At 40.2% G+C, this 14,585-nt stretch overlaps 1 protein-coding gene across 1 annotated transcript in view; it reads left to right on the top strand.

The window, feature by feature from the left end:
* The first annotated feature begins 9,396 nt into the window (after positions 1–9,396).
* The window catches only part of LOC136857034 (MOXD1 homolog 1), a 176,280-nt gene continuing 171,091 nt past the window's right edge, over positions 9,397–14,585 (top strand). The window contains exon 1 of the mRNA XM_068224961.1: positions 9,397–9,801. Coding sequence (XP_068081062.1) covers positions 9,397–9,801 — 405 coding nt within the window. The remainder of the gene's footprint in view (positions 9,802–14,585) is intronic.

Consider the following 14,585-nt stretch of genomic DNA (forward strand, 5'->3'; position numbering starts at 1 on the left):
CCCCTGGTATCGATCCTGGTTTCTTCTCCACTGTTCTCGGCGTCTGTCCCACTCTTCGTGATGGTATCTGGGCTGTTCCCAGTTCTTCCTACCTTGGTATGGCCTGGTGTCGAACCGCCGCCCCTCATTCTCATATCTCGGTGCTCGTGAAACTTCCCTATCTGGCGCGCTCTCCTGGCTGTGATTTACGACATTCACCTGGGGCTCTGAATGCCTGACTATTCGCGGGGCTGATTGATGCGAATGGGTCTGGTCCAGCTGTCGCAATATCAATTCTGCCTGCATCGGGGTTTCGACCTTCGCAGCAATTAATATTCTCTGGATATCCGGTGGGAACTGTTTCTGGATAGCCTGAACCAGTTCTTGCTGACTTGGGGCTGATTCCAGTTCCTTGAACTTAACTAATTGTTCGGTAAAGTAAAGCGAAAATTTCGGCGGTCCTGCGGTGTTATATCGGCGACTATATAACTCTAGCCTTAGGTTCTGCTGAATCTCAGAATTCCAAAATTTGCCCAAAAAAGCGGTCTGAAATTCCTCGAACGTGTCAAAGCTATATCGAAAACCTTTGAACCACAGCGACGCAACTCCATCTAGGTACCGTTCCACAGTCCTTAGTTGCCTCTCTTCGGGTATCCTATTATCGCGAATATACTCTCTAAGTTCTCTAAGAAAACCCTTTGGCGTCTGGGTACCACTGCCATCGAATTTCTTAGGCTGATCTTCCTTAAGACGAATCATGTTTATAACATTAGTGACGTTTTGCCCCTGAGAATGGGTAGAATTGTCAAAGTGTCCGTTCCCTGCAGGATGTATGGGACTACTAGCGTTGCTAGGGCAACTGAACGACATATCTGAGGTGCGGCGAGATTTACTAACCACTTCCTCTATCTTGGCCTGGACTCCTACGATATTGTTCACTAACCCATCCAGTTCCAATTTCCGGGCACTAACTTCCCCCTTAAGAGCCTCATGAACAGATGTCAACTCGTCGCTCAGTGTTATGACCTTATCTTGGGTATCTTTAAGTTGTTTCGATAGGTCTACCCTTGTATCGCCTAGATCCTTTCCTAGTTCCTCAATATCTGCTTGTACCTCCTCAATACTCCTAGCCGTTTCTTCCTGAGTTGTACCTAATTTTCTCATATCCTCTTTATTCATCCGGATTAATTTAAAGTCAATGGCCTCAATACGCTGGTCTACAGTTGCCTTGACGTCTTCGGCTACCTGGTCTACTTTGTCATTTACGACGGTTATCTCTTTACACAACATTTCCTTATGTTCATTCATCGCTGTGAAGACCTTTGACTTATCGTCTTCACGCATGATGTTGAACTTCTCTACCTCGGTTTTCAGATCGGCCTTAAGCTCAGCTTGATCTGACATCAACTGCTTATGTAGTTCCCTACTTTCGTTGACGTGCCTATCGAGGTCCCCTCTAATGATGTCCTGATTTTCACTGAGAACACGATGTAGCTCGCGAGTTTCCATGAACTGCTGATTTATTTCATGTTTAAAGTCAACCTGTGCTTTAGTGTTCTGCTCCACCTTCACATTTAAGTCACCAATGTCCTTCCTAATATCCCCACTAGCTTCTTTACAGCTATCCTGCGTGTCCTGTACGACCTCCTTCATGCCTTTTAATTCTACATCTGCACTATCTAATTTATTGCCCATTGTTCCTACGACTTCCTTCATACCTTTCAATTCTGCCTCTGTACTATCCAACTTCATACTCATACATTTAATATTCTCACTTAAGTCCTTGATCATTTGGTACAACGGCCCTTGGGCCAATTCTCCCTCCTGCATAAACATACTGTATTTAACAGAAAACGATAGGTCATCGGTGAGCCCGAGACTTCAACGGCGTATAATACGACTACAACGATAAACATCACAACATCCTCCTATCTAACACATCACACTGTTAATGCAATATTCTCTAAAATTTTATTTAATGAAATGTGAAATTCAATGTTCACTCGATCAAAGTGATCGGCCAAAACACTCAAACCAGTATTCAAAAATTTGGGAAATTACTCTAACACACTTAAATTATACCTTTCATTCAGTAGATAAATTATTCTTATAGTGGTATCTCCTAGCCTTACTCATCGGGCGTTTATCTATTTCCTCGAGTTCACTATCAACTCTGGCGCACGATTTTATCATCCATAATGTGGCATAGCCTCAACATTATTTCTCTTTTCCTCTAGTACACGATTTTTCCAAAATATCGTTATCGTTATCGTGACTTAGGTTCCCTCATCGTTATCGTGACTAATGCCCCACGTTGGGCGCCATTTTACTGAACCCTTTAGGTCCATATTGAGGGATACCTACCTTCCTTACCTATCAGCAAAGCTCATGAGATCTGTCTCTTGGGTCGTTTCGGGTTCTTCGTCACTTGCTGAGGTAAAGGTAGGGTTCATTAATTCTAATCTATCTACTGGAATGAAAGGTCTATTTAAAAAATTCCTATTTATTCAGGGAAATGAAGTAATTTACTATGTCAACGATGTCATAGTCATTTGTGTCCACTGGACACCACAATCATTTTTACATAAATGTCAGAACACTGGTGTGAGACTTTAACGTACCGGTAACTGCCAGAGGGGCAATCTTACTAGAAACCATTATCTCAATTATTAATCATTTAAGAAAGGAAAGTCTGGAAATCCTTAAATTCGCCTTCCATGTGAGACCACATGTACCATCATAGTGATTCGTTATGGTCCAGCCCTCGTAACACGAACTCTGGGCTCTGGTTATAATTAAGGCCGTCCAATCGGTGTGTGCCACACAGTGGTTCTACGGCATGGACCCTTAATTGAATCGATGTGACCTGCGTCTATGTCATGGACCGACATCTAATCTTCTAAGTTACTTTAAAGTCATTGTGGATGATGACCGCAAGGAAAGGATGCTACAATGGCATATGGCCCTAATCTAAGTCACTGAGGTTGATGACCCCCTGACCATCCAAGTTTCTAGGCTGAAGGCTAAACACAATTAAGTTACATCGGTTGATGACCAAAGTTCCACTTTACTATCCCCAGCACATTCACTGCTCCATCAATCAAAGTTCAATAATTACACCAACAACAATGCTCACAAACTTTGTGGCAGTAAAATCCATTTCCTTCGGATATGTCCCTTTAATCTTTACTTTATTTTTAATATTCCCCAGACAACAAACTAAAATTTCCAGAATGCATCTCCAAGTTATTCGCTTGATTAAAGTTATTTCAAAATGCGGGTTCACTGAATTTAATAATTTAATAAATTTAAATGATTTATCGAAATGTTAAAGAACAGTAAATTTTATCTCCGCGGACTCTGGTTTCTTCACAACTTTCTAGGCAGCTGCGATGTGAATTCAATATTGCGATGTTTATCTGGCTGGAAAAGAATTTGTTACATCATTCATGTCCAGCTATATATCTCATATCGTGATATCACACTTTAAAAATCTAATCTAATCCTAACCGTTATTAACACTTGGATATCCTAATAATCCACGTACAAACCAAACAACTCGCCATATAATTACGATGTCATATCTCGTCATTACCATTATGAATTTTGCACACCCCTCGCAGACAAATCGATCATCACGACCATCGCTCTATATTTTGGACAACCTTGAAATTGGGTTACTCTGTTCCTTATACTCAAAGTTCATGGTTTCGAATGTTCATTACGTCCCCAATTACAGTACTTCACAATACTTAGATCATTACCGGCTATGAAATTTCAACTAAATCCAGCATTTTAACGTTTTCCCTGGCCAAGAAATGCAGTACAATCTCGACTCCACTCCTATTCCCGTTATTATCCCCGCTGTCCGCTTAGGTCTCTCACCCCATGCTCGCTTGGCAGTTACAGGAACCACCTGGTTTATTCACAGATGACTGACTTCTCAAAATGTTCCCTTTAAACTCTGCCGACATAATTAAACAAATACGATATTCTACCCAACAAAATGCACAGATATGCTTCAAGATGCCCACACTAATTATACGCGTCGCCAATTATACCGCTATGGATTTCTATGAATTTCTTTCCATTCCCAACATTATAAAATATTCCTCGGGTTATCATATCCCGGCTTCAATGACAGGACTCTAACCTGATTCGCACATCTCATCTCAACTCATATAAAACACTCCTCGGGCTCTGTATCCCGGCTTCAATGACAGGTCCAACCTGATTCACAAAACTAACCTCTGTTTCCCAGCTCCACAATTATCATCGACCAAGAACTGGAATAAAATCCCCATTAGAAATCCCAACATCTAATATCGCACAATGCATTACTCATGAATAACTTCGCATAAATGATATCGTATTTAATAACTTGATTTTTACGAGAAATGACTGAAACATTCTACTAGATCTTTTTATTGTCAGTCAGACACAGTTTAAAATGGGCATTAAATAAAAACGTTTCTCTCCGTGACCAAATTCATCCCCTAGGTTCTCACCCGACAGCGCGCTTCCACTCGATTGAAAATGAGTAACCATGGATTATTATTATTAACGTCAAATTGCAGTCAGAAGAATTTTACGTCGAATGAACATCTTACATTGACATCACAAAATATAGGCAGTACACTCACACGGATGACGATCTACATTGGACGTGATATCACTTCCGAACCCTATTCAATAACCTTTTACAACATTATATGGCACTCGCAAGACTTCAAAAATTTATCCAAGTGGAAATTAAAACAAATGACTCTTTTAGTCGTACTCTCACATTTACAAAACTTAGTAGGGCGACCACTGCGTCGTATATCCCCATGCAAATACACTTTCAGAAATCACGATACGAGATATAAGAGGTAGTAAGATGGAAAGTCACATTACCTTATGTAGTCACACCATTGTTCGTCATAGGGCTCACCTGCGACCCTGGCATTTTATTTAGCCATTTTTACATTCATGGCTGTACATATCATTGTGTTTCTTCAGGTTTCCTGGAATAAAGCATAAAAAAAAGAAAATACCCTTCACTTGATTGCTTGAACGCACACAATGGATTATAATTACTCCCGCACACGAATTACTTAATCACATTAGAATATTTCAGTACTTTGACCGTCCTATCTGATACACTTATTTTTCTCAAGAAAACTATCTCCCCATGGAGTCAAGACTTAGCCACACTGGCTAAAATCCGCAGTCGAACTCAGTCTACTTTCGTTGATTTGATTTCGCAGAGCAGCTCAACAATTTCGTCCGCTTTGTATCACAAATGCCGGAGAAGGAAGCTTCGTCATGGCGTCCCTTCATATTTATAGCAGTTACCCCTCTCTCGGATCTCTCCCTTTGCCGCCAAGAAAATTTCTCTAACTTTTCTGACTTACCTAAAGTGTAATTTCAAGAGTTTTGAAAGTGACTACATGCTTGCTACATTTCTGATGGTAGTGTTCATGGACATTTAAAAATTTTACGGGTTCGATTTGTGAGATGATTGACCTCCTTTGATAGGCACTATATTTTTTTGACTTGGCGTGGTCACGCCGTGTACACGCGCTTTGAAATAGTTCATAAAAATGAATTGAGATTCTTCCGCCGTCGACACGTGTGGTTGACGTCACGTACCCCAGAGCGTGGGACCGAAGGTAATCACCCCCTCGTCACGTGTCAAATCCATGCTATCAAGAATCCCACTTTTAGTTTAATTGTTATATAATGCATAATGTTCTTAGGGCACAAAGGTCATGGGTTCAATATATATATGTATCATGTATCATATATAATTTTATTCATGATTAACGTCCATCATCATCATTTATGTAACTGTACGTAAGAACGAGATATTATTTTTATTTGTAATATATTAGAATATTCCGTGGTAATGTCAAGACAGGTCTTGCGCTAACAGGCTACTTGGTATCTCGCAATAGTCCAGGAAGGTTAATTTTGGATGGTTCTTGGAAACGTACGCAACAGCAAGAGGAAGATACATAATTTCGTTGTTGGGACGCAAAATTACCCCATATCACGTGCTCCTATCAGGAGGGCTTTTTCTGTCAAGGACAGATACTTCACCTATATGTAGACAGAGTGGTGACGTATATCGGCTCTCATTAGAACGAGATGTCGTGTGACAAGGGAGGAAGTGGGAATATGAAGAGGATTTATATAGATCTACACGGCGTGGTGAAGATCATTCGTGATTCTGATTCTGCATTCTGCATCCAGCTCTGCTATCTGCTGTCTGAGTGCATCGCTTACGATGTGCTTATACTCAACATTTCTTATCGGCTCTGTGAGACTTACTCAGATTATTTAGAAAGACAAGTTCATATAATATAGAAGGACTGGACGTTTCCGTTCTCTCTATTCAATTAATTCCGATGTGGAATTTCACATTGTAAGGCTGGTATTATGTTATTGGTACTCAGCACAATAGGGAGTGATAGATACAGGGTGGAATCTATTCCATGAAGCAGATGTCAAGGATGATGCTGGTGGAAGAGGGACGACAACGATCAACCATGGAAGCAGACGACGAAAAGATCAACCTACGGTGATCCCTGTTAACGCAAGTCCGCGCGTGTAGTAATGAATTGTAATCTCAGTCAGTAATTTTTAATTTTGGTAAAAACTCGTTTTTACGTAATTTCATTTTTTAAATAAAACTTTTTTCTTTTTACGTCGTTAAATAATTGACTTTTTAGTAGGTTCCCTATGTTTTTCCACATGGCATTTAATGGTTAGTATCCCTATACCTCACGACCGAGATAGTCTCATTAAATTTATATCTAAATTCGGTTTCAAATTACATTTAATTTCGAAGCCTGACGTCCAGCGTGCAATTGTTTTTAATTATCTATATAGGGTGTTTGATCCGTTACAGTATTTCACAGTTAATGTTGCACAAAATTCGAGTTACGGAGTACTTTGCTTCAAGGGCGGAAACATTTGCTTCGAGAAATCGAAAAATTCGTGTAACCGAATTTCGAGTAGGCCTAATAGAGAAATAAATACACGTGAAGAATAAGACAAGCGGTCGTGAAATTTAAGTTACTTCGAGATACTGAAAATTCCAGTACTGGAAGTTCGAGAAATGGACGTTCGATTGTATTATTATTATTATTATTATTATTATTATTATTATTATTATTATTATTATTATTATTATTATTATTATTTAGGATATGCGTTCTATCAGGTTGGTAGTTTAGTAAGTGAGATTCAATCAAAATGCAGTAAAGCTAATGTACTGAGTTCGCAGTCACACTCAACAGTATTCTATAATAAGGAAGTCAACTCCTGGACGAAGTTTACACCGGTCTCTTTTCAGACCAACTTTGCTGTACTGGAGTGTAAGCTGGGTGCAATCAGGATATCTTATTCTTAAGTTAGAAGTAACAGACATGAGAAGTAGAGTCCGCCTCTGTGGTGTACTGGTTAGTGTGATTAGCTGCCACCCGCGGAGGCTCGGGTTCGATTCCCGGCTCTGCAACGAAATTTGAAAAATGGTACGAGGGCTGGAACGGGGTCCACTCAGCTTCTGGATGCCAAATGAGTACAGGTGGGTTCGAATCCCACCTCAGCCATTCTCGAAGTGGTTTTCCGTTATTTCCCACTTCTTCTCCAGGAAAATGCCGGGATGGTACCTAACTTAAAGCCACGGCCGCTTCATTCCCTCTTCCTTTCTATCCTTTGAAATCTTTCCATTCCTCCGCAAGGCCCCTGTTCAACATAGCAGGTGAGGCCGTCTGGGCGAGGTACTGGTCATCCTCCCCAGTTGTATCCCCCAACCCAGAGTCTTAAGCTCCAGGACACTGCCCTTGAGGCGGTAGAGGTAGGATCCCTCGCTGAGTCCGAGGGAAAACCGACCCTGGAAGGTAAACAGAAAAAGAAGAAGAAGAGAAGTAGAGGGAGACCAAGAAGACGTTGGTTAGACTCAGTTTCTAATGATTTAAAGATAAGAGGTATGGAACTAAATGAGATTACAGATAGAGGATTGTGGAGGTTATTAGTAAATTCACAGATGCTTGCAGACTGAACGCTGAAAGGCATGACAGTCAATCAGTCATCAATAAAATCTACATTTAGGGCTCTCTCCCAGGTGGTAGATTCCGTGACAATTGTTTACCTTTTTCTTAAACATTTTCAAAGAACTTTTAAATTTATCGAACATTTCCCTTGGTAAAGTATTCTAATCCCTTACTTCTAGTCCTGTAAATGGATATTTGCCCAAATTTGTCCTCTTGTATTCCAACTTTACTTCATATATTGATCGTTCGTATTTTTAAAAGATCCGCCCAAGCTTATTTGTCTACTAATGTCCACTAAAGTCTTCTATGAAAACTTCCTATTCTAAGAAGAAGTCTATGAATTTGTAGGTACGTTATTATTATTATTATTATTATTATTATTATTATTATTATTATTATTATTATTATTATTATTATTATTATTATTATTATGGGTGTCATAGAATTTGATCCAGAGGAAAGCACATTACCTAGGGCGAAGGTTGAGAGATGACGGTAATATGACAGAAGCAGAAGAGAACAACTGGTTTAGGAATCTTTCTTGTTGTTCATGAAGCGGTCAACTAAAAAGCTGTGCGCTCCACCTGGCTTGGTTGCCAGGTGTCAGGCCTCCTTGTGCCGTTCTGTAGCCGGAGGCCGCGCTATGGAGGGGGACTGAGGGGTGTAGCAGCTCGCTCGCCGCCAGATGGAGGGAGAGAAACATTCACCACTCAGTTTGGAACGATTCAGTGTAGCGTACAGTGGCGGTTACCGGCAAGCGAAACGACTGGCAAACTATTGGCGGTGCGTTGAAATAATTGCCGTCTGTTTAAGGACGTGGAAATAAAACTTCTTCGATCTATTGTGCTTCTGTTTGTTCTAATCATTTGCTGAACAGTAAAGTTCTGTCAGTTGTCGATTGAATAATAATGTAGTTGTCTGAGAAAAATAGTTTCGTTTGTTGGAAATGATATGCAATTGTGGCAAAAGCTGTCCATAACATTGGACTTTAAAAGCATGGTTTTCTTCATTTAATTCAGTCCGTACATTCCAAACGTTTTTCCTGTTTATATGTATTTAAAAAGAATATATTCTTAGAAGAATCTTGGCAGACCTTTGTCAAAAATATTGTCGTAGTAGACTATTTTCAATGATCTATTGTAACAAAATTGAAGTTATAAACGCTGTATACGAGACAGTGTCGTGATGTGCTATTTGTGCTGAAGGCAACAGTTTGTGAACTGCTAAGAAAAACTTTTTGCTCACTGAAGTAAGATAAAAGTGAAAAGAAGTTGGATGATTTTAATGTAGTGTCAAGTGAATGAATCCTAAAATATCTCCATTTGTTATGTGACGTAAATAGACTCTTGTGTCCGTTATAGGGTGTGTATAAACAATGGGACCGTCTGGAGTATTGTTTCTCGTAGGCGCCTTGACGCTCGTGGCCGTCGTCTACAATCACCACACAAAACAGAGCCGCCACGTGGGTGCGGACAATGAGAAGTCCCTGGATTTACTGGACCAGTATGTGCTACACGTGGACCGCGGGAAGGGAGATCTCAAGAGTGTAGGTAGGGTCAGGAGACATGTAGATCAGCCCGAGCTGATGCACAGTGTTTATCTGGATAAAGAGCAGAGGATAAAGATGAGCTGGACTCCTGTGGGAGATGAGATCGAGTTCTACGTGGAGGCGGCGACAAGAGGTTATGTCGGGATAGGCTTCTCTCCCGGGGCCGGTATGATCGACGCTGATATGGTCGTCGGATGGGTGGACGACAACACAGGGAAGGCGCATCTCGTGGTAAGTACCGTGATTAAAGCACTCTCTCCACTTTAATGAAAAGTTGTCGGGTAAAATCAGGGCTCTATCAGTAACTTATATTAAAATAATGTTTAAGGGGCTGGTAACCTAGATGTTAGGCCCTGTAAAACAGTAATTATCATCATGAGTAAAATAAAATATGATTAAACCGCCACTTGAGCTGGCGTCTTGTTCCGCTACAAGATAGTAGCTGTCAAGCAAAATTGGACCTTAAAACCAATATATTCAGCCATTTCCTACCTTACAATGTCATTATTATTATTATTATTATTATTATTATTATTATTATTATTATTATTATTATTATTATTATTATTATTATTGTTGTTGTTGTTGTTGTTATCAATTTTTTAGGGTGTGTGATTAGCGTAGTGGCTTAGATACTGGCTTTGTACCCAGGTGAATGAGGTTCGCATCTTATATATATATTATATATATTTTAGGTTGTAAGCTTAACCTACCATTCGCTGTACAACTGTCGACCTTGATTGTGTTGTTCTTGATCTGTGGTTTAATATAGGATTTTGTAGTGTACTGCTATCTGAATATCAACATAATTTACTTGTATTAGTGTTCGTATAATGACAAGTGTTGCATGCGCGCAGCGCACATTCAGAATCATTTTGCAACTATAACTCTTCCTTCCCCATCGGCCAATCCTGGCTACGCTACCAACGATCCGATAAATATCTAGGAAAAGCTGAAGAAGTTCGCCTCTGTGGTGTAGTGGTTAGCGTGATTAGCTGCCACCGTCCGACTCGTTGGTCAGCGTACTGGCCTTCGGTTCAGACGGTCCCGGGTTCGATTCCCGGCCGGGTCGGGGATTTTAACCTTAATTGGTTAATTCCAATGGCACGGGGGCTGGGTGTATGTGTTGTCTTCATCATCATTTCATCCTCATCACGACGCGCAGGTCACCTACGGGTGTCAAATAGAAAGACCTGCACCTGGCGAGCCGAACCCTTCCTGGGATATCCCGGCACTAGAAGCCATACGACATTTCATTTTGCTGCCACCAACGGAGGCTCGGGTTTGATTCCCATCTCAGCCATTCTCGAAATGGTTTTCCATGGTTTCCCCACTTCTCCTCCAGGCAAATGCTTGGATGGTACCTATCTTAAGGCCATGGCCGCTTCCTTGCCTCTTCCTATCCATTCCAATCTACCCATCCCCCACAAGGCCCCTGTTCAACATAGCAGGTGAGGCCGCCTGGGCGAGGTACTGGTCCACTCCCCAGTTGTATCCTCCGACCCAACGTCTCACCCTCCAGGACAATGTCCTTGAGGCGGTAGAGGTGGAATCCCTCGCTGAATCCGAGGGAAAAACCAACCCTGGAGGGTAAAACAGATTAAGAAGAAGAAAAGCTGAAGAATACTTATTATTATTATTATTATTATTATTATTATTATTATTATTATTATTTTTTTTTAACCCGACCCCTTGGTTGAATGGTCAGCGTAGTCACGTTCGGTTTGAGTTTGATTCCCGGTCGGAGATTTGCCCTGGCTCGGGAACTGGGTGTTTGTGCTGTCCCCAACATCCCTTTCACACACACACACCACACACAACACTACATTCTACTTCAAATACACGCAGTTCCCAAACCTAGCAGATGCCACCCACCCTCGTTGGTGGGTCTGTCTTACAAGGGCTGCACCAGGCTAGGAATAGCAACACGAAATTATTATTATTATTATTATTATTATTATTATTATTATTATTATTATTATTATTATTATTATTATTATTATTATTATTATTATTATTACTCACAATCTGCTTTACGCCGCACCGACACAGATAGTTCTTATGGCGAGGATAGGATGAGAAAGGGCTAGGAGTGTGAAAGAAGTGGCCATGGCACTAAATAAGGTAGGCTACATCCCCAGTATTTGCCTGGTGAGAAAATAGGAAACTACGGAAAACCATCTTCAGGATTTCCTAGAGTGATATTTGAAACTACTATCTCCCGAATGCAATCTGGTAGCTACATGACACAAACCACTATGCAACTTGCTTCGTTTATTATTATTATTATTATTATTATTATTATTATTATTCTCGTGTAGGACCATTAGAGACCACGTCAAGTAACTATGAGTCATTTCTGGAGGCCTTTTTCGCAGCCCAAAAACGTTGCATTCTTTCTCTGGCCGCTTGTCTTCTCTCTTCTGACCAGCCACTGTTCTGCTTTTGATTATTATTATTATTATTATTATTATTATTATTATTATTATTATTATTATTATTATTATTATTAGTTAAGATTGTTGTCTACATTCTATACTTTCTGGAAGTTGTTTGAAATTAATTTTTCTCTTTATTTCAAGTTTTAATGAATAGGAATTATAACATCACAATTCATTCTTACATATTTTTCTGTGCAGAATATACAGTATTTCCTTGTCCATTTTAATGAATGTCTCGTGTGTTTTTGTTACTATACGTGTAACAACAGAATAATATCAAACACACTTGGCAATGAAAATAATATCATTTAATGCCTTTGTTCTGTGTTAAGTTACGCATATCGATTACAGTAAGTGATGTAATCATTTTTACATTCTACTTTTTTGAATTGTTGTGAATCGCTACTGTAACACGATAGTTAGGGAAGTTGAAAGCGATCTGTTACACTATTTTTTCGTTCAGAATATAAGTTAATAAAGGGCATTCCACTGCTTTAACCAAGAGTAGAGTCAAACTTACTCGTCTTACTTTTGTACAGGTGATTCCTGTAGTGGATATTATAGAATTACACCTCTTCTTCAACAATTTGGGATATCGTTTTAAGAGAAAAGGAATAGGATTATTAGTACCTACATCAGAAATAAATTGAAACCCTACTTACATAGACCCAAAGTGTTCAACAGGTCGAATATAGAAGTAATTTACAAACTAGTTGAGAATATTTAGCTCGTGGTTCCAATGACTAACCTAGTATAAAATTATCAGTTGCCTCTCGGCACATTTTTATCGTTATTGTGTTATCTCTTTCATTTTAACCCACCTACATGCATTGGTTCTTATATAAATTCATCATAATAGGGAACTTAAATATCTTCAATACTACATTTGGTGACAGACTAAACAATCATGTTTCTTCGTAATCTGTTTACCCTCCAGGGTTGGTTTTCCCTTCGGACCCGGCGAGGGATCCCACTTCTACAGCCTCAAGGTCAGTGTCCTGGAGCGTGAGACTTTCGATCGGGAGGATACAACTGAGGAAAAACAGGGGCCTTGTGGAGGGATGGAAAGATTGCAAGAGATATGTAAGGAAAATACTTCTAGTATGGGTGAGGTGGGAATCGAAAACCCTCTACCGAGTTGACCTCTAGTATGGGTGAGGTGGGAATCGAAAACCCTCTACCGAGTTGACCTCGCGAGGCTGAGTTGACCCCATTCCAGCCCTCGTACCACTTTTCAAATTTCGTGACATAGCCGAGAATCGAACCCGGTGTCCTCCGCTGGTGGCAGCTAATAACACTAACCACTACACCACAGAGACGGCTGACTAAACAGTCAATAGGGCATAACTTAGATGAAGCCGACAGCCGACATATTGGGAGATTGCAGGCCAAAGAGTTTAAATGCAAAAATAAAACCGTCTATTTCTGCGCTGAAAGTTTTGTTATCTGTATAGGTTACAAATAACTGTGTTTTTGTCCAGGTACGTGGCTAAATGGTCAGTGTGCTAGCCTTAGGTTACTGCAGTCCCGGGTTCGATTTCCGGCAGGATCGGGAATTTTAACCATTGGTTAATTCCTCTGGCTCGGGAGCTGGGTGTATGTGTCGTCTCCATCCTCATATCATCCTCATCATGTTGCGCAGTCGCCTAGGGGAGTCAGTTCAAAAGACCTGTACCTGGCGATCCGAAGTTGTCCTCGAACATTCCCGGCACTAAAACCATACGCCATGTCATTTACTTGTGTATTTGATTGGTTTTATATTGGTATTGTCATTGCTTAATTTATTTTGTAATTATAATTAAATAGTCAATATAAATCTGTGGTAATAAGGCAGAAACAATACATCAAAAATAGAATTTTCAGTTTTAATCCCAATATGGTAGATTTTGCGACGAAGAGTATGATGGCAAAACTCTGTATTATTCTGGTGCCCATAGAATACGCTGTTCCCAAAAATTAATGAAGATGCCGATACGTTCAGTACAACCGAGAGATTTGTTCCCTGAAATTGCTGAATAAGTAAGAAGAAAACTTGTTCCTTCTTGTTATTACATTCACAAATGTATGCCACTTCAGTTTAGAGATCATTGAAATATTTCTGCGATCTCCCTAACTTTTAAAACCGCCTCCTGAAAAAAACGTGTTTTTTTTTTGGGGCATATCGGGTTCTGCCTTAGTCTCACAGAAATACAACTCGAGCTCCAGTTTCTCTCTATCTAAATACTGAAACACTCCTTATTAGAGTCTACTACAGACAAACCTCCCTCCTGTATGGGTGGATGTTGTTATATATTTCCTTTAAACTAGACGCATCATGGTAAAATACAGTGGCGTGCACGGAACCCTAGCTACCCCAGTGCTGCTGGGGAAAATAATTTTGTATTTACATTTTCCCATTATTCCTTAGAACGTTTCTTTATCAAGTTAAGAAAAAACTAAGTCAATGCAGCTACAGCTGTCTCGATAACCCGTTCGCTCTACTGCAGTCCAGGTCTCTCCAGCGAGCTGGGTTTCTTTGCAGGCGCGAAAGAGTGTTACCCCGGCGAAATTCATCGCTTGGTTGACGTATGAGCT

This window comes from Anabrus simplex, chromosome 1 (genome assembly GCF_040414725.1).
Source record: "Anabrus simplex isolate iqAnaSimp1 chromosome 1, ASM4041472v1, whole genome shotgun sequence".
Classification (NCBI taxonomy): Eukaryota; Metazoa; Arthropoda; class Insecta; order Orthoptera; family Tettigoniidae; genus Anabrus; species Anabrus simplex.